The sequence below is a fragment of the Jaculus jaculus genome, chromosome 1 (genome assembly GCF_020740685.1).
Source record: "Jaculus jaculus isolate mJacJac1 chromosome 1, mJacJac1.mat.Y.cur, whole genome shotgun sequence".
Classification (NCBI taxonomy): domain Eukaryota; kingdom Metazoa; phylum Chordata; class Mammalia; order Rodentia; family Dipodidae; genus Jaculus; species Jaculus jaculus.
In genome coordinates, this window is record NC_059102.1 from 233,577,229 (window position 1) to 233,596,754 (window position 19,526).

General features: G+C 48.7%; 1 protein-coding gene across 1 annotated transcript in view; it reads right to left on the minus strand.

The window, feature by feature from the left end:
- Nucleotides 1–19,526, minus strand: part of Znf423 (zinc finger protein 423) — a 317,240-nt gene that overhangs the window by 211,029 nt on the left and 86,685 nt on the right. The window contains exon 3 of the mRNA XM_004664840.2: nucleotides 14,274–14,474. Within this exon, the coding sequence (XP_004664897.1) occupies nucleotides 14,274–14,370 (97 nt within the window). The 5' untranslated portion in view covers nucleotides 14,371–14,474. The remainder of the gene's footprint in view (nucleotides 1–14,273; nucleotides 14,475–19,526) is intronic.

Sequence of the window (19,526 nt, forward strand, 5' to 3'; positions counted from 1 at the left end):
GCAGTTAGTCCCCAAATTCCCCAAAGGCTCCCACCAACCAGGAAGGAGATCCTCCTACATGAGTCAGCATGGGGTAGAGGTCCATGTGGCTTCTAGAGCTGGCCCAAGTTCTGTCCTTTGAAGCCCTAAAAATCAAGGTCCCATTCCTACTCTTCCATGCCTATAGAACACAGTTCTCACTACAGATCCCACCAGGCAGCCCCTCCATCAATGTCTTACCCAGACATAACAGTAACACTATAAGTCACTGCAACCTTGCGTCACCATTCTGCGTCAGGCTCCTGATGAGCTATGGTGCTAGGGACCAGACAAGAGCTTCCCGTGAAGCAACTCCGCCGATGAGCTATGTCCCCAGCCCACCTTCGGCCACACCCTTACCCATCTTTGAGGTCACATCATTCAGTCTAGGACCATCACTCCTACTCTAGGTCCAAAAATTCATGTCCCGTCCTACCAGTAATCAATACCCACCTTCCTCCACTAGCAACACCCTGACTTCCTCTGTGGCAAAACTGTGACCTGGCCTGGCACAAAAGTCCAGTCTCATTTATCACAGACAGCACATGTAGGAAGACTGGTCCCACCAATCTTCAAAGCCCCACGCCTTATACTACTGGAATTGATTCATTGCCCTATTTGATATAAACAAAATCAGGTTTGGTTTTCTGACACCAGCCACCAAGTAATCTCCACTTTCCAACTCGCGGCCATGACTTTAAGGCCTCCCTCCTCTCTTCCACCTGTGGTCTCTCCAGCAGCATGATGGCAAGGTGGACACTGTGTCCTTTCTACTTCTGTTGGGGCGGCCTGTGCTCTTTGTTCGTCTCCTCACACTGCTCTTAAAGGCCTTGACCATTTCCCCCAGGCCACAGGGGAAGCAGCCAACCATCTCTAAAGTCAGTCTAAGAATCTCCTGACCAAAGCTGTCGAGTGGCCAGTCGGTATAAAATGAAACCCCCACAAGGCTCAGATGCAACAATGCCTGGAACAGTTCCCAACACATAGCAGGTGCTCCTGTGAATGAGCGAACCCATGACGGACGCCAGAGTTCTCAGGACCACTCTTTTTCAACCTGTAAATGCTGCTGGTTCCTTTGTATGGGGAGCGGGACTGCTACAGACTAAGAGGCGTGGTAAGGAGTCACCAACAGTCTTCAGCTATGCCTTGACCCATCCAAACTGCTGTAACAAAAAAACACCAGAAACAGAGTGGCTAATCAACAAAGATGATTTGTTCCTCACATTTCTAGAATCTAGGCAAGTCCAGGTTCAGGCCCTGGCAGACTCAGTGTATGGTGAGGGCCATTTCTCATTTCTCATTTTTCTGTATATGAAAGAGGCTGGAATGGGGCTAAGGAACTCACAGGGGTCCCCTTTCATGAAAAGGCCCAAATCCTATCATAACATAGCCCCTAATCAATTCCTATGGGCCACACTTCTTACTACCATCACACTGGGAAATAGATTTCACGGTGTATTTTGGAGGACAGAAACATTTGGGCCACGGCAGTATCTCATAGACACCCACCCAGTGACTCCCTCTACTTGCCTTGTTTGCCCCACACCAGGTGGGACCCAGCTAGAGGCCTACCCTCCTCACCTGTAACACTTCCAAGCTGGTTCACCGTCCTGTGGTAGTGACCAGGGCCCACTACCTGGAGAACACAACGTGCAGACTTTGACATTCAGCGGGATCCCCATGTAGCACTAGGAACCCCAGGAGACAGTGACAGGGCCTGAGTGGGTGCTCTGGCCTTCACTCGCCCATGGGAGCGGGACCGGACAAGCAGTGTGGACCAAGGAAAGAACCTTCTGTGGAAGGCGGCGACTCCACACAGACCCCACGTGACTTGGCCTTCAAGGCAGATGGCTTCAGAGCCACCGCTCACACTATCTGGACCCCAAGGTACCCCCAGGTCTGAGGACTAGAATACCATCTCAGCCAGGACACTTTGCTTTGAAGTCCTGGATGCTGGTAGATACCACGGGGGATTGGTGTTTTCCCGTGCCCCATGCCAGAATTCTGTTTCCAAGGAACTAAGAGGCAGAAGCTTGAGGAAGCCAGGCTGTGGCCTCTGGAGGGACACCTAAAGAGGGGAACATTGCTATAATTCAAGTTCAAAGTCACTTTTCCACAAGAAACAAAGGCAAAGGTCAACTCCAAATGGTGAGAAGTCCGTGGGTCTGGAGACCACAGACATGGTAAGCCTGACATCAGGTATGGGCAGGCACCCACGGTGCCCAGAAGAAATGCAAAGTCCCCTTATCACAGGGAGACTGCTCTGAGGATTGTCAGACACCCCTAGTGGTGACCAAGTCACCATCTCCCTGTCACATTGAACCAGTTCTGCCTCATGAAGAGCCTGGCCCTACCCATCAAGGTACTATTGTTCTTGAAAGAATAGTTCTACAGGGCTGGAGAGATGGCTTAGCAGTTAAGGCACTTGCCTATGAAGCCTAAAGATCCAGGTTCAATTATCCAGGTCCCATGTAAGCCAGATGTACATGGTGGCCCATGTGTATGGAGTTTGTGTGCAGTGGCTAGAAGCCCTGGCGTGCCCATTCTCTCCCTCTCTCTCTCTCTCCATCCCTCTGTCTGTCTCTAATAAATAAATACATTTTGAAAATATACATAAAAATAAAATTTAAAAAGGACGGTTCTACAGCTCCAAAAGGACTGGGGTTAAGGCTGGAAAGGACTCTGCCCTCCAAAACTGTTCAGATCAGCTGTGCAGACACTGCTGAAAGCCAAGTGAATGAACTTGACCTATACCCTGGCCTGGCACTGGGTTAGGCAGGCTTTCACTCTTACCTTTGGCTACATGGAATTCCTACCCCCTGGAAAAGATGGCTAGATTGCTTGGCCTCCATCTTCCCACCTCCCCAACCAGGGTCCAGTCCATGTGAGCCACCTGACTCCCCCACGCTGAGCCATATGAATGGGCATAGCCATTTCCAGTAACACAGTGATGTGCATCCACCTTGCTCGGTCACAGTGAAGATAGGCGGGCTGAGTTCTGGTCTTGGTTATTCTAGTGGGGGGTTCTTCCCTGACCACTGGAAAGAGGCTACTCATTCTGTTGCCACTGCTGAGTCAAGGGTCTAAGCTGACTGGAGACACCTAGCAAAGGTGTCTATGTGGAAAAAGGCTGGGGACAGTGTCCTTGGAGACCCTGAAGAACCAGGCTTGAAGCCAGCCATATTTCTCAGTTCTCTAAGCAAATCAGTTCCAGTCCTGAGTGAAGTTTCAAACGTATGTTAGATAAAGGGCTGGAGAGATGGCTTAGCAGTTAAGGCACTTGCCCACGAAGCCTAAGGACCCAGGTTCAATCCTCCAATGATCACATAAGCCAGATGCACAAGGGGGCACATGTGTCTGGAGTTCCTTTGCAGTGGATGGAGGCCCTGGCACACCCATTCTCTCCCTCCCTCCCTCTCTCTCTCTCTCTCTCCTTCTCCCTCTCCCTGCCTCTTCCTACCTCTCTCCTCCTCCTTTCAAGTACATTAGACATAGTGTGTGTGTAAGACAACTAAACAGGTCATTGTTACTTCATCTTCCAGCCAGATTACACATTCCCTGTGGTCAGTAGCAGGATTGGAACTGATTTACACATACACACACACACACACACACACACACAACCTGCTGTCTGGACACCTCCATACTTCTACTCACAACAGCAAAACTGGATTCGGACTCTACCAGGATACGTGTGCCACCAACCTGGGGCCAGCTGGAGTTCAGACCTCAAGGTCCCACTTGGTTACATCCATGCCCAACAACAGGAAGCCAACGAAAGTTGTTCAGATGGCAACTGAAATTAGGGCCCTGCCTATGAGGAGCCGCCATGCCTCCCTCATTTCCCAGACCCATCTCAGCCTGCGTTCGTCGTGGTCCATCCCAGAGGCGTTTCCAAAAGGCACACCGCGTACTACACTTTGTGCCTGATTCTTCCCCGGCCCACCAAAGGAAGCTCAGGGATGTGGACTGGAGGCAAGGTGGCCAAGCTGGTGAGGTGGAGACAAGTAAAAGCCTTCCTCTGCTTTGGAGAAGCCTCAGGACCCACCAGACTCACACACCAAAGCAGACTTAACCAAGGAAGGCAAAAGACATGGCTGTCCTTCCCAGCACGGCCCCTGATCTGCCACCTGGTTGTGAAGAAGCCGAGAAGCCGACAGTGGGGCTGCAGCGTCGGCCGGTGCCATCGGACCAGGCGGAAGGTGGTGGGCAGATCTGCGAAGTCACAGAGGGCGCGCGGACTGTCAGGCACTGAAGCGTGGGCTCCACACACGCAGGCGGCCAGAGACTCAGGCATGCTTCTGGAGACCAGCTTAGAACTACCTGTATGCCATGGAAGCCTGCTGGCCTCCCCGTGTCTGCTAATGGCAAGCTGGGGGCAGAGGGCAGGCATCAGGGGGAGGGTGTGTACAGCCCGCCCCTCAGCCAGGATGGCCAGCTGTCTTCCCGGCCTTGCCCCTCCCAGATGGTAGCCTACTACCAGGCCCGTACTACACCGTCAACTTCTACTGGGAGACTGAGAAGGAACAACTTCTCAGCCCCTTGAAACACCTTTGAAAGTCACTAAGAGGGTGCTGCTTTAAAGTCACTAAGGCCATTCATCTTACAAGTCAATGATGTCTTTGAAATGGGAGACTCCTCCTCTGACAGTCTTTGCAAGGCTCCCTGCTCATAGCCCACACTAAATAACACTGGTGAGGTAAACAAGCCATCCTGAGCTTCTCTTCCAGGACACAACATTAATTGAAGACCTACCATGTCCAGTCACCATTCACGCAGCATTTGATGGAGCTACCTGAGAGCTCAAAGCACTTTAACCAAGGCCTTTGCATGTTCCGCCTGCCTTGCAAGAGGCTGTAGATAAGATGAGCAAGTATTTATGGAGTGCCTACTGTATGCTCTAGCCACAGGCAAAGGCACTCCTGGGAACACATAGGAAAGTAAGAACTAAGCCTTGAACACCAAGGACCATTATCAGCAAGATGGGTTGGCAAGCTTTGTGATCTTTGACAATCTGGTGGGTTAAAAACGGTATTTCCCTGTAGTTTCAATTTATAGTTTTCTTATTATAAACGAAGCTCTGGATCTTTTTTAAATGTTTAAGATCCCACTAGTATTTCTTTTTCTGTTTCCATTTCTATCCTTTGCACATGGGAGATATTCAAAATATCTAACCACCAGTGTGGTATCAACCAATCAGAGAGGACCTTAGCTTTGGGCAGGGCGGGCATCTCAAGCAAGCTTCGCTGCACCTCTGCCCTGTTTTTCTGCTGATTTATTGGCTGTCCTGTAATGTTTATAGGAGTTCCTTACATATTAAGAAAAATGTCTTTTGCCTGTGATATGTGTCTTTGCTTTGATTTATGACGGTGGTTGCAATTCAGATTTCTTAAAGTTTTTTATTTTTTTCTGCAGTTAAGATGTTTTAGTCTCCTGTTTTATGGCCTCTGTGTTTGGGGTTATATTTAGAGAGGCCTTCCTCACTGTGTTCCTATTAAATTTTTTTAAATGCCTCCTATGTTTTCTTTCAGTAGTTTTGTTTTCTTTTTCTGTTTAGATTACTGATCCATTTGGGATTTATTTTGGCCTTAAGAGTGAGGGAGGAATCCAATTTCCTTTTCTTCAGGACAGCCACCCTCTTAATCCTAATCTCAATTTCTGAGTGATCTAGGTTTCCCCATACTCTAAAAGCATCCAGCTGTGTTTGGGTGCATTTCTGGGTTTGTCTCCAACCCCCCTGGTTTGTTCCCTGCCACTTAGATTCTGCTGGCTCCAGAACAAATTCATTTGGTTAACATCCCCCCCCCCCCCACACACACACACACATTGCTTTTTTTGAATATACCTTCCTACACTTTTGTGCCTACTTCTTCTCAGGAACCTGAGACGATCTATCTACTTCCGGATAAATCCTACCTGTTCTATCCACTAACATTAGATTAACTTAGGGTAAATGGATCGATTTATGCCCTATTTTGTGCCCTTCAGCAGCCAGCTGTGTCTGTCTGTCCCCACTACACATGCGTGTCTGTCACTCGCCATCAGTGAGTTTGTGACCCTAGTTTCTATATATCTTGTGGTCAATACCAGACGCACCATTTCTTGTTCTGTTTTCTAACAGGATACTATCAATACTCAAAGCACTTAATGTGTAGGATTAACTGTGCACAAGCCTCCCCACCCCAGGCCTTTTGCACTGCTTAGCATGGACTGACACACGAAGGCGCTCTGTGGCTCCCCACACTTAGAAGGAAGTCTCACCCTGCACCTGTGTATTTGGCAGCATAGCACCCAGCGGCTGGCTCTGATCCTGCTCCATGTTACCCAAACAGAGCCAGTACAAGGGGTGCCCCACACAATAAGGTGGGGAGAGACCCTGTTGCCAAAAGAGCAGAAAAAAGGGGCCTGACCCAGCGCACAAAGGCAAGCCCTAGCCAGCCATCAGACAGAGTGAGGCCACAAATGTGCCAGCCCCATGAATGTAGCCCCAGACTATAATTGGGGACCACAGGGCACTCTGGCCACAGCTGAACAAACCAGGGTACAATTAACTTTCCACTCAGCGTTTGCCACAGCAACATCTCACCTTCGCCAGAAGAGGAGGGCTGGCCTTCCAGAAGGTCTGGGAACAGCCCTCCATCCTCAGGAAGGAATAGTGGAGGAGAGGCAGCAGCAATAACCCAAGGGGAACACCTTCTTTTTCTGTTGTTGTTTGAACAAATTCCCCACTTGTCTTTTTTTAAGTTGGGTCTTCAAAAAAAGAAGCTGTGTCTCGAGTTTGGTTTAGAATTTCTCACAGTTCCCTGTCTGTGCTTTTATAGCAAGCTGCTCAGACTTCGGGGCCTCTAGCCACTGCAAACAAACCAGATACATGTGCCGCCTTGTGTATCTGGCTTACATGGGTCCTGAAGTCTCAAACCTGGGTCCTAAGGCTTCCCAGGCAAGCACCTTAATGGCTAAGCCATCTCTCTAGCCCTGTTGTGTATTTTTTTTATGGGAATTACAAGCTCAGGCTGTGGCCTGTGCTTCTGACTAACAGACTAAAGTCATTCTCTCCTTAGGTGGCTCAGAGAATTCAAGGAAACATTTTCCTTACCTTGTTACAAAGTGGGCTGGAGAGATGGCTTAGTGTTTAAGGTGCTTGCCTGCAAAGCCAAAGGATCTCAGTTTGATTCCCCAGGGCATCTGGAGTTTGCTTGCAGTATCTGGAAGCCCTGGTGTGCCCATTTTCTCGCTCTTGCTTGCTCGCTCGCTCTCTCCCTCCCTCTCTCAAATAAAAATAAAATACGTTTTAAAAAATATGCTACAGGGCTGGAGAGATGGCTTAGTGGTTAAGCACTTGCCTGTGAAGCCTAAGAACCCAGATTCAAGGCTTGATTCCCCAGGACCTACATTAGCCAGATGCACAAGGGGGCGCACGCATCAGGAGTTCATTTGCAGTGGCTGGAGGCCCTGGCACGCCCACCCCACCCCCAACTCTCCCTCTTTCTCAGTCTGTTGCTCTCAAATAAATAAATAAATTAATTAATTAATTAACTAAAAACCTTTAAAAAATATGCTACAAAGGACGTGAGTGCAGAGATGCATGGATGTGGTTTGGGGAACGGTACGGAATTTCCAAGCTCTGTGACTGAGTGAGAGCCTCTAATACTTTGAGCTTCGGTTGGCCAATGCATAAAATGGGTAGGAATGGGAAATACCAGTGCCTGCTCTTGTGACTGTCAAGTGATTATTCATTCACTCACCCTAAGCGCCACTGTCTGCCAAGCACTGGGCTAGAACTTACTAGAATACAACTAACATGGCTCTGGTCCTCATAAAGCTTAGTGGTAGTAGGGACGTGGGCAATGAAGGTGACAGGCTGTTGTAGGGTCGCTGCAGAAACTGGGCTAGGAGGGTGGGGGCTGCAGAGAGAGCAACAATGATAGAGAGTTGTCCTGAGCCAGGCGACCCTACGGTGAAAGCCCCGCGTGCAGCGAAGGCTAGACATGTGCAGAGTGGCAGGACAGCGGTCCCCACCACAGCGTGGAGGAAGAAGTACCGCTTAGCACCTCTGACACTCCCCCAGGGTCCAGAACCTGGCTTCCTGCGCATGGGCTTCAGCACTGCCCCGGTGCACCCAGCATGGAGCCTGGACCAAGTGAAGGATGTGGGAAAGGCAGCTGAGGTGAAAACAGCTGAGGCTCAGCCCCAGGGCTGGTCCTGCAGGCCAGCAACACTCCGTGCAGATGCCTGCGGCCCACATTCGACCCCACAGCCTCCCTCCAAAGACGCTGTGTGCTTCTCCCTTTACAGAACAATGACAAAGTACCTGGTATGGCAGCTATCCCTTTAGCAAAGAGGCCCAGACCTCCGGAAGCCACCAAGTGCTCAACCTGAGGGGCCAGGACTGCTACAGTGCAGGAGCAATAGCCTCTTTGGATGCTATCGGGAGAACTGCTGGGAAAGTCAGGTCCAAGACAATGGCAGGGATGACGCACAGCATCTTCGGGAGGTCAGTCCCATTCAATTAGGCCAAAGTGGAGGTCAGTTGAAATCATAGACTAGCCTCAAAAAGTAACATAGGTGCTAGGAAATGACAGAAGATGCCATCTGATTCTACACTAAATGTCGATGGTGTCCAGCTTCAATGGCACATTATAACACTGGAATCTGCCTTGTGGCCAAAAAGAACCTATTTCTCCGGAAGCCAGGGCAGTCCCAGAGAAGCATTATGAAATCGGTGGTGTCCCGTATCCCACCCCGCACTCATGCTCCCTCCTACCCACTCCCCGCGCCAGCCATCCCCAGTGTTCACATCTGTATGGCCAGGCTGGGCATGGTGGCACGCACCTTTAATCCCAGCACTCGGGAGGCAGAGGTAAGAGGATCACTGTGAGTTCGAGACTCCATAGTGAATTCCAGGTCAGCCTGGGCTAGAGTGAGACCCTATCTCGGGGGGGAAAAAAGTGTTTAATATCCAGCATTTCACAAATCATATGAAAGCCAACTTCAGCCTACTAATTGTCCTGACATTACTTGAGGGAGTGGAACCAGTAGCAGGGAAGAATTTTCTATGTGCAGCAATTCAGACTACCAAACCCATTTCTTGATGTGACACCCAAAAAATCATATCTTTGTTACAGGTACACAGGTAAGCCCAGAACACCCAGCAAGTCAGCACTATAAAGACTCATTCAATGCTGTGAGTCAAAATTTCATGTTTGATAGGATGCGGACATGGCCCCAGCCACCCAAACTCCCTCCCCTTGAACACAGCTATTGGAAAGGAACAGCCCCACCCCCAACCTCCCAGAAACAAACATGAAGAACACAGAGCAATGTGGGAATCCTAGGTATTCATGACTCCAAGCGTGCAGACACGTGCTGTCCTGTGGGCAGGAGATAACAAACAAGAACAGAGAAGACTGGATTTTGAAGTGACTCTCTGAGTTCTTCAAATCCATGCCTCAACAACCTATGAGCTGAGCCCACCATTCCCACCAGGGAACAACAAAGAAGGCATTTCCTTTCTGCTAATTAACTTATTTTTTGAGGATGGGATTGGTGCACCAGGGCCCCTAGACACAACAGACCGACTCCAGGTGCATGTGGCACCTTGTGCATCTGGCTTAACGTAGGTACTGGGGACTCAAACCTAGTGCCATTTCTCCAGCAACCCCACAGCCCTTTTCCTTCCTGACCACCAATGAGGTGAACAAGTTTTGTTTTGTTTAAGACATTTCTGAGGCTCTAGCAGAAAGTGAGCGTCCCTCAGTGGAGGCCAGGGCGCCCGATGGGCATCTTCCCTAGGAATCTCATTGACACCTTTGACAGCAAGACTCTACTTCCACTACGAGTGTCCTCGACCTGGGATGGTCCTCAAGTCTAGACTCCTCCCCCAAATTCTAAGCGAGTCAAGTATATCCCCTCTCCACCATCACTCTCAACTGCTTCAAAACAAGTCCAGAGGTCCTATCGTGGTTTGAATCTGAGACGTCCCCTACTCATATGTGGAGAGTTTCATTGGCAATTGATGGGCTTTGGGGGTGGTGATCATGAGAACTCAGACTTACACAGCTACATGTGAATGCACCGGGAGGTAGAGCCCAGTTAGGGGACGTGAATTGCTGGGGGTTTTCCCTGGAAGGATGTAACAACATTGGCATGTCCCCTCCCACTCCAGCCCTTTTCCTTCCTGACCACCAACGAGGTGAGGGGTTTTTTTTTTAACATTTTTTTATATTTATTTTATTTATTTGCAAGGAAGGAGAGAGAGAGAGAGAGAATAAGAAAGAGGAAATGAGTATTCCAGGGCCTTCTGCCATTGCAAATGAATCCCAGATGCATGCGCCACTTTGTGTATCTGGCTTTACACGGGTATTGGGGAATGGAGCGCAGGCCACAGGCTTTGCTGCCAAGCGCCTTTAACGGCTAAGCCACCTCTCCAGCCCAAGATGAGCAGTTTTGCTCACTCTTCTCCCTGATGTTCTAGCTCACCATAGCCTAGAAACAATGAAACCAGCTGGCCAAGGATGACTACTTCAGAAGCCATGAGCCAAAGTAAGTCCCTACTCTAAGTTGCCTTCTCAAATCATAGCAAAGAAAAACTTGCTAGCACAGGTCCTTCTTCTGCCCAACCAGTTTTTGATATTGTGAAGTATGCATTTGGTCCCCAACCTCCAGGGAGGGGAAAAGGGCTAGAGGGTACACTAGTCACCAGCTGCCAACGATCTAACCAGCCATGCTTATACCGTGAGCCTTTGTACAAACCCCACCCAAAGGGTCAGGGCTTGGGAGCTTTGGAAAGAGAAACACGTGCAGGTGGTTCAAAAGGTGGCATCCACTCAAGTGTCATGACCTTCTCTAAACCGCACCCATGCATTTCTGCGTCCACATCCTTTGCAACGTATCTTGTAACAAGCTAAGGAAACGTTTCCTTGAATACTCTGAGCCACTTTAGCAAACTGTTTCAAACCCAAGGAGAGAATGACTTTATAGCCCGTTAGTCAGAAGCTCGGGCCACAGCCTGAGCTTGCAACGCCCATCAAAAGTGCACAACAGAGCGATCCCTGGACTAAGCCCTCAACCTGTGGCATTCAAGGCTGTCTCCAAACAGACGTTGTCAAGGCTGACTGCATCAGAGGATACCACACTGGTTTGGTGGATTGGCTGCTAGTATGGAGAAAGCCCCATTTGTGCTTTAGACACAAATGCCTTCGGTACTGGGTGTTGAGTAGGAGACTAGAAAAGACATGGGTTTTATCCTGTTTGGGGGCTTATGACTTACATGAACCTAGCTTACTGACAGAAACCTCAGCTGAGCTCCCGCAGCTGTGCAGTCGGCCTCACCCAGCAAGGGCCCCTCTGGCATGTCTGTGGAGTACCCATCTCCCCTTCGGAGCGGATGCACCTACACCAACCCCTCCCTGTACAGCATCCAGAGGGAATCAGAGCTGGTTAATTTCTGTCAAATGACCCATGGTTAGCATCGGGGGGGGGGGGGGCCCCTGGATAAAGCCTGAGTAGTGAAGGCCAGCTATTGCATTTTTACATTACTTCTCATACAGAGGCAGAATCCAAGTTTCCAACAACACCTTACGATAAAGCCTAATGCATAAAACAGAACTGAGGGCTAGCGAGATACCTCCACGGTTAACGGTGCTTGCTTGCAAAGCCTGCCAACTCAGGTTTGATTCCCCGGTAACCACATAAAGCCAGATTCAGAAATTGGTGCATGCATCTGGAGTCTGTTTGCAGTGGCAAGAGGCTCTGGGGCTCACATACTTCTCTCCCTCCCACCCCCACCTCACCTCACAAATAAATAAAAATATATTTAAAATACAAGAATTGATAAGGCAAATAGCTAGGACTGGCCAGGGGATCATAACAACTCAGCCTGACTGCAACATACACACAAGAGCTGACAAACCAGGGCACAATGGAAAGGTATGTGTCCTAGGTAGGGAAGGGTTTGGAGCAGTACCCACACAATTCCCAATGGTCCATTTCAGTAATCCTGAGAACTGGAGTCCTGGGGGAAATTCTTCACATGTCTCATCCATGTCAGGGAAACTCTCAGACTGGGTCACACCTTCACCAGGCGATAATGAATTTCTCGGGGATGCTATTAGGTAAGGTCGCTTCTTGTACTCTGACTCCCTTCCAATGCTCCAGGGTTTGGGGGGTGTTCTTGGCTATCACGTCCCTATGGATGTCGTTAGTGGGGTCCTGTTAGGAAGCAGGCAGGACTATCAGTAGATACAGCCGACATCGATATGAGTGGCGAGGGACTCTGCAAACGGGCTGCTGTGGAGCTCTGCAGAGAGAAAAGCCAGCCAGTAGGAAGAAAAGCCTACATGGCTAAAACAGTTAGCTACCTATTCTTATTTCTGACAAAGACCCCAGACCCAGAGCCCCACTCTTTCCTTTCTAACTAAATACACTAACATTCTGGAAAGTGTGGTGGGCAAGCATGAGACTCAACTTGATGATGAGGGCTGGAGGAAGGTAATGTGATGAGCATGGGGTCCCACTCCAGGACCTGCAGAGATAGGAGACCACTGCTCAGCAGAAGGCTGACCACATCCAAGGGGCTCACTACTCTCCACTGAGAAAATAAAAATAAGATCCTCTGATTAGAAGACTGAGCAGTTGTTTTTAAAATCAGTGACAATATTTCATTCTCTTACAGTTAAGTAGCTAAGATTCCACCTCACTGGCTAAATCAAAGAAATACATTAGTATCTCTTATTTCCCTGAGCCTATAGCCCAGCATCCAAACAAAAGAAAAACCTAGCTCAGCTACCAAATGGGAATGTGATCTAGATAGAGGAAATAGTATAGCTTCTTGTCATAGTATTTATCTTGAGAAATGAGGGGCCTGGAAAAGACAACTCCATAGGTCTGTTCCCCATTCCACCCTTATAATTGTAAGTTAACCATTGTCTCTGCCTTGAGGTGAAACATCACAAATTTCAAAAGGTTGGGGTTTAGGTTCCTGAGCACTAAAAAGTTGAAAACCTTAAAAGCCCTTACAGGACCACTGTCTTCTCTAACTATTGCTTCCAAAAGTTGAGAACAGGACTTGCTCTAGCCAGGGTTGTGCAGGTATCTGTGACACTAGAGGACAAGTCATAGCAGTCCAAAACACTCAGCTTCAGATTTTCAAGATTGCCTGAAGTGCAGATTAAGCAAGAGCTTTGGGTTTTAATCTGCTTTCTATTAGCAAATTCACTAGCAAGTGGATGACAGATCCCCTTTAGAACTTTAGCATCTAAATTATTTCATCAACAACCTTAATGAAAGAGGGTATCTCAGGATGGTTGAATAAAGAACACAACTACTATGGGTTCTCTCTATAAATCTAAGAGCTCAAAAATGTGTATGGCCCCATAGTATAGCTACCACACCCCAAGGAATATACATGGCCCCAGTTCTCTACTTATTTCAGGCGCGCACATACAAATAAAAACAAATATACCTATACACACAAAGAGAAAGAAAGAGCTTGAGAAGTTGTAAGCTATTTCTTTTGATCTTATTTTGTTGTTTGTTGTTTTTCATGGTAGGGTATTGCTTTAGCCCAGGCTTTAGTCTCAGGCTGGCCTCAAACTCATGGCGATCCTCCTACCTCTGCCTCCTGAGTGCTGGGATTAAAGGTGCAGGCCACTATGCCTGGCTTCCCCACTATAAGCTATTTCTGATGGTCCTACAACCCTGAACACTAGCTCCAAGGTGCTAGGTGTCTACAGAATGGAGCTATAGTCATCTCTAGCATTTTGCTTCTCTGAGGCAAGAGGTCAAGCCCAGAGGTGGACCCAGGTCCTTTCCATACTTGGCTTCTTTAATTCTCTCACTCACCCACCCACCCCCCATCACAAGCCCTTTCCTCATAGCTCATGCTTTGCATAGCTTTCCACACTTAAGCTGCTTAGCTTTGCACTAACAACCTCCTAATTGCTAGGCTTCCAAAAGGCTTCCCAGAAATGTGGGGTGTAGACCCACTCATTTACATCCCAAGTACTGCAGTGTACTGTTAGGCAGAGACAGGGACAGGCCATTTCTACCTAATTCCTGCCTGCTAGAAAGCTGTTGCTTTTATTTTTAATTTTATTTAAAAGGAGAATGCAGGGTACCCAAGACACCACAATAAAATGACATTAACTGTAAAATTACATTATTAATTCTTTAATCTCACTTGAGGCTTCAAGCTGTTGCTATGTCCAATTATCCATGTAACCACCTGTCAGAATCCCGGCGCTATTTAGCATTACCTCCAGGACAGCGGTGGGCCCGGTGGTCCGTCAGGTCTGCCAGAGACTCGAAGTCCTGCTGACAGTGATCGCAGGTGTAAATTGACTCATCCTCCATGTCTTCATCGTCCTCATTTCTCTCCTCTTGACTTGTCACGCTGTTCCTGTCTTCCAGCGCACGGCTGGTTTTCCGATCGCACTCTGGCTCTCCTTCTAGGCCTCCTGCCAACAGGAAGAATACAGTCCATGTCAGCTGGTAGGGTCTTGGGAAAGGGGTTTAAAAGAATCCCCCAGCATTTATTAAGATACATTTAATTACTCTGCCTCCCGGGGTCCATTATTCTTGACATCTCTCAGTATATTAATATATGGTGGGGGGGGAGGGTTGTGGCATGTGGTGCAGTAATTCTCAACTACATTCTTTAATTTGTGGTGCAAATCTTCTAGAGGAACTTCCTGTCATCTTTCCTCTGCGCATGGCTACTGGAGGTTGTAACCCCTCCATGAGGTGAAAACTCCTCAGCGTTTGTCTCCTAAACACTCAAGCTGTGACACACCTCTCCAAAGTCCCTGCAGCCACTCCTAACACACCTCATCTTGTAGTTTTCTACCAAACCTTACAGGTTAAAGCTGGAACCCCAGCCATATTGGCCCTCCACATCACAGGTCTCACAATACAATGACATCCCAACTCTCAAAGAGGACTTAAGATAGTCAAATCGAAAACTGGAATGAAGCCAGGGATGGTGGCATATGCCTGCAATCAACACTCCAAAGGCTAAGACAGGAGGATTTCGAGTTCAAGACCATTTAGAGCTGACTCCAAAGAACAAAACAAAACAACAATAAGACCTAAACATTTCCAGTCCCTCAGTGACCACGAAGCTGCTTAAGACAGTGAGCACCAGCTTTGGGTGACCAAACAGCTACTCTAAATTAATATTTGCCTTTGCGTGGTAAGCGGCTAGCCAGTGGAGGAGAGTGACTCATGATCACATAGGCCCTGAATTTGAGTAGCACTGGATGTCTTGCAAAGCCACCGCCTCATTTCATAGTCTCATACATCCTAGAGCTAAAAGGAATTCTAAAGGTCATGTTGCCCAGCACTCCACAGCAAGTGACAGCTCGGTAAGTCCTACAGAAAAGGAACCAGCATTCAGCCAGGTGGGCAACATCCCAGCACCTTCCACATCCTGACATCTACCTAGTGAACGTCACTACACATCTGTGGGGAAACAGAGCCACAGCCTCGAACTTATATATTAGCAGAACTTGTAAATCAATGTTAAAAAGATTTGTAAAAAATGGTATACAGAGTATATCAGTAATCCTAATGCCAGTGAGTTTAATCTTGCCTACTAAAATACAGGAATCCTGGGTTTGGAAAAGCATTGTGTGCACTGTTTCTCCCCAACACGCTTGTCCTGGAAAACAGATCCACTTGTCAAAAACTGGCAGCATTGATTTAAACCAAAGAGATCTCAAGCATGCATAAATATATAGATGCAAATAAACATATGCCCATGTAAAGGTGCATACATGTGTATATGCGTGTCTCTGGATGCACACAATAGCACAGTCACAGCAAAAGGAGTAGCACGCAACCTTCAAATGCCCGAGGTCCAGTCACCAAAGCAAAAGCAAGGGACATGAAGATAAGAATGCATTCAATTTGAGGTAGAAACCTCAGTCCCATAAATATTTCAATTTAGAAATAGATAATGTTATAAGGACTCTATTTCTCCCATCTGCCCAGAACACGCACTTCCAAGCCCCCCGACATCCAGAACCTGGGAACACAAATCAGCTCATCGGAGAGCCAGCTGCCGCCTTTCATGGTGAGGAGCAGCGCAGGACACACGGCGGAGGCAGTGAAAATCAATGCTCCCATTTGTGGCCCATCAAAACATCTCTCTTCTTACCAATTAAGGGATGTACAGTTTTTAGGTTCTTTTATTATCAGAACAAGCCAACCCCCAGCAATACAGAAATCCCATTAAAAGCTAGGCAGCATATTTATCTCAGGGAATCTGATCTGCGGCACCAGCAGCAATGTGGAGAAATAGAAAATAAAGAAACCAGAAGCATCATTTGGAGGCTTCACTATTATAATCATCACACAACACGGATACACAGACAAGCATCGGTCTCTGAAATTCCTAGTTTACTATCTCTCTCCTTTAAAAAAACTGTAGAGGATAAAAAAAGAATCATAATTCTAACCTTATCTACCGACTCTCCAGATGACAAGTCATATTCCACACCATGCCTGTGCTACTTTACTTAACACACAGTTTAATAGACATATTTAAATTATCCCCCTTTTTCTGCCATATTTGCTTGGCAGCGCTTTCTATAATAGCTCATCAAATCCACAACTGGAACCACAAACATTACACCGCATTTGATCTCTTTAAATCTGGTACATCCTGTTGACTCGGGAGTAGATAAATCAGAATGTCAACTCTCGGGTTTTTATAAGGCAAAAACCCATAAAGTCATCCAAGAGTATAAATCTGTTTTAAGGAACTGTCACCTCCCCTACGTCTGGCTACTAATGGGAAGGCGGGTGGTTGTGCACAAAGGGGCGGGGGAGGAGAGGAGGGCAAAGGGGCAGAAGTGGGAGCCGGCACGGAACAGACGAGGGCCCAGAGCTCATCCCGCAGCCTCCCGGAGGACAGCGGACTCAAGCTCTGCAGCCTGACCTCATGAAGGTGAAGAGAGGAAGACTCCACCAGCCGGCAGAAGTGTAGAGGACAGGTATTCCCTGATGACCCAGCACCCTTGTAGGGATTCTGTGGGACACTATCACCTCACTATCAAGAAAAGTAATAAGCCAAGCGTGGTGGCGCCCCAGCACTGGGGAGGTAGGAGGATTGCTGTGAGTTCAAAGCCACCCTGAGACTACATAGAATTCCAGGTCAGATGGGTTAGAGCAAGACCCTACCTCGAAAAACCAAATTAAGAAAGAAAGAAAGAGGGAGGGAAGGAGGGAGGGAATAAAAGGAATTATTTTTCTGGGCTAAGGACATAGGTGAGTCAGTAAAGTGCCTGCTCACAAACATGAGGACCTGAGTTCAATCCCTGTAAGCCATGCATGTGCACTGTAGCCCTAGCGCGAGAGAGATGGGCGTGAGTGGATTCCCGGGGCTTGCTAACCGGCCAGCCTAACATACATGGCAAGCTTCAGGACAAGGAAACTCTTGTCTTCAAAAATGTAGAGAGCTTCCTGAGAGACAACCCCTGGCGCTGTCTTGTCACCTTCCACATGCAAGTGCACACATATGCACCCACACATGCGCACCACACATGCACACACACGACACGCACACACATGTGAACACACACGTGTCAATTTCCTTTTAGCAAGGGAAAACATTGAAGCTTTGCTGAATCACTCCAAGCCATTCAAGGAATGAGCCTGTATCTTTCACCTGCTAAGAATCTAGCTCTCTGCCGCCTGCAGTCTTGGAGGATGGTAAGGTCTGGAGTACACCCTGGGGTCTCCTCTGTTCCAGGCCCACCCAAAACAGACATAGGAATCCCTTAGGAACCAGCAGGTTGACTTTCCCTATTCCTCTGTCTAGTCAGGGCTGTCCCTGCCTGACCTACTCCTCCCCTACTCAATTACAGAGAATCCTCTGGCCCTTTCCCTGAGGCTGGGTGTAAGTTTGGACACGTCCAGAGGAGGGAGAGACCTGACCTTGTCCTAGCCCCCAAGTGCTACCGCATGCTTCCAACACAACAGCCTCCTGAGCTTAAATTGCAGCTGACCCACTCGTCCCTCCAGCCACCTAGGGGTCCCACACAGCAGTCAGGAGGCTTGGAGAGGTAGCTGGCTCACTTCTCCTCTGTCAAGGACTCTATGGTTGTAAAAGCCATCCTGCAAACAGGCTGACCAGCTCCTTTTCCTCCCACCCACCCCACCGAGGTCTCCTGAGCGCTGTCTATAGCAATCAAGGCCTCACAAGCTATGTGGACTTGGAATCTCCCTCCCAACCACATGCATGGGATAGGAAAACAGATGAAACCAGAAAGCAGCGGCTCCCCAGATAAACTGACATGGCTCCCCACTTCCCAGATGCCACAGCCCACCTCAAATAACTCAATGTTGTAGATTCACAGCTCTTGCCCAGTCAGCTACCAAGAGCCACCAGCGCCAACTGAGCCCTTGATGGACGCCTGGCACCTTTACCTGGTCCCCATACCACAGGTGAGGAAAGCACAGTTCTGCTCTACAAAGTGACAAAGCTGAGGCAAGAATAAAAGGGAAGTGGCAGGGTCACTACACAGTTTCCTCAAAGCAGACACTCAATGAAAAACAGTGAGCCAAATGTTGGGGAGTCTGCACACACCATCAAAGTCACACGGAAGGCCGGGTCATGTCTCTAAGGTTCCGCTAGGGCCCTGATGACCTTTCGGCCCTACCACCACTTGTTCACACAGCCACAGGAGACCTCAATTCTTTGAACTGCCAAGCTGCTTCTGCCCGGGTCTTCATACTGCCTGTTCCCTGTCAGAGGAGCAGACACCTAACAGACATCCCCAGAAGTTTGGGCACCAACGTCACTGAGCTTCTCTGTCCCCATAGTTCCCTCCGCCTCCCCCCCCTCCGGTGCCAGAGCACTTGGCACCAAGGGGGCTCATACTTCTGTGGACTACTTTGCTTCAGCTCTCACTGTGACAGTCTTCACTTTCCAGAGATGCCAAGAGTTTCTATCCCACCTGCTCCTGTGCAGAAAGCCCTTGGCTCCCCCACACAGAAGAGGGACCTAACTCCCTGCCACACCTCCCTTCAGGCTGGCAGCTGTTGTAACAGTCTTGACCAACAGAATGCCAAGGAAGGGATGGTGCAAGGCATGTGAGGCTAGCTGGGAAGAAGCGTGGAGCTTCCTTCTGGCTCTCCTGGGACCACAGCTACCAGGCTATGAGAAGTTCAAGCCACATTATAGATGTTCCAGACTCCAGCACAAACTATTAGCCATGGGGAGTTCGCCAATGCAAGATAGGCTTCAAATGACTCTAGCCCCCGCCATATGGCTGCTACAGGGCAAAAATCACCAAGTGCTCAGCACCTTCCACCCAAACCCAGGCAGCCCAAAGAACAGTGAGAAAGTATAGGTTGTCACTCTACACCATTGAGTTGGGGGGGGGGGGCTGGTTACATTGCAGTCCGAAACAACCCCCCACACACAGCAGACTGTGAGCTGCACAAGGGGATGGCTGTCTGCATCTGCTCAGTGCAACCCCCTCCCCGGCCTCTGGTACAGATGG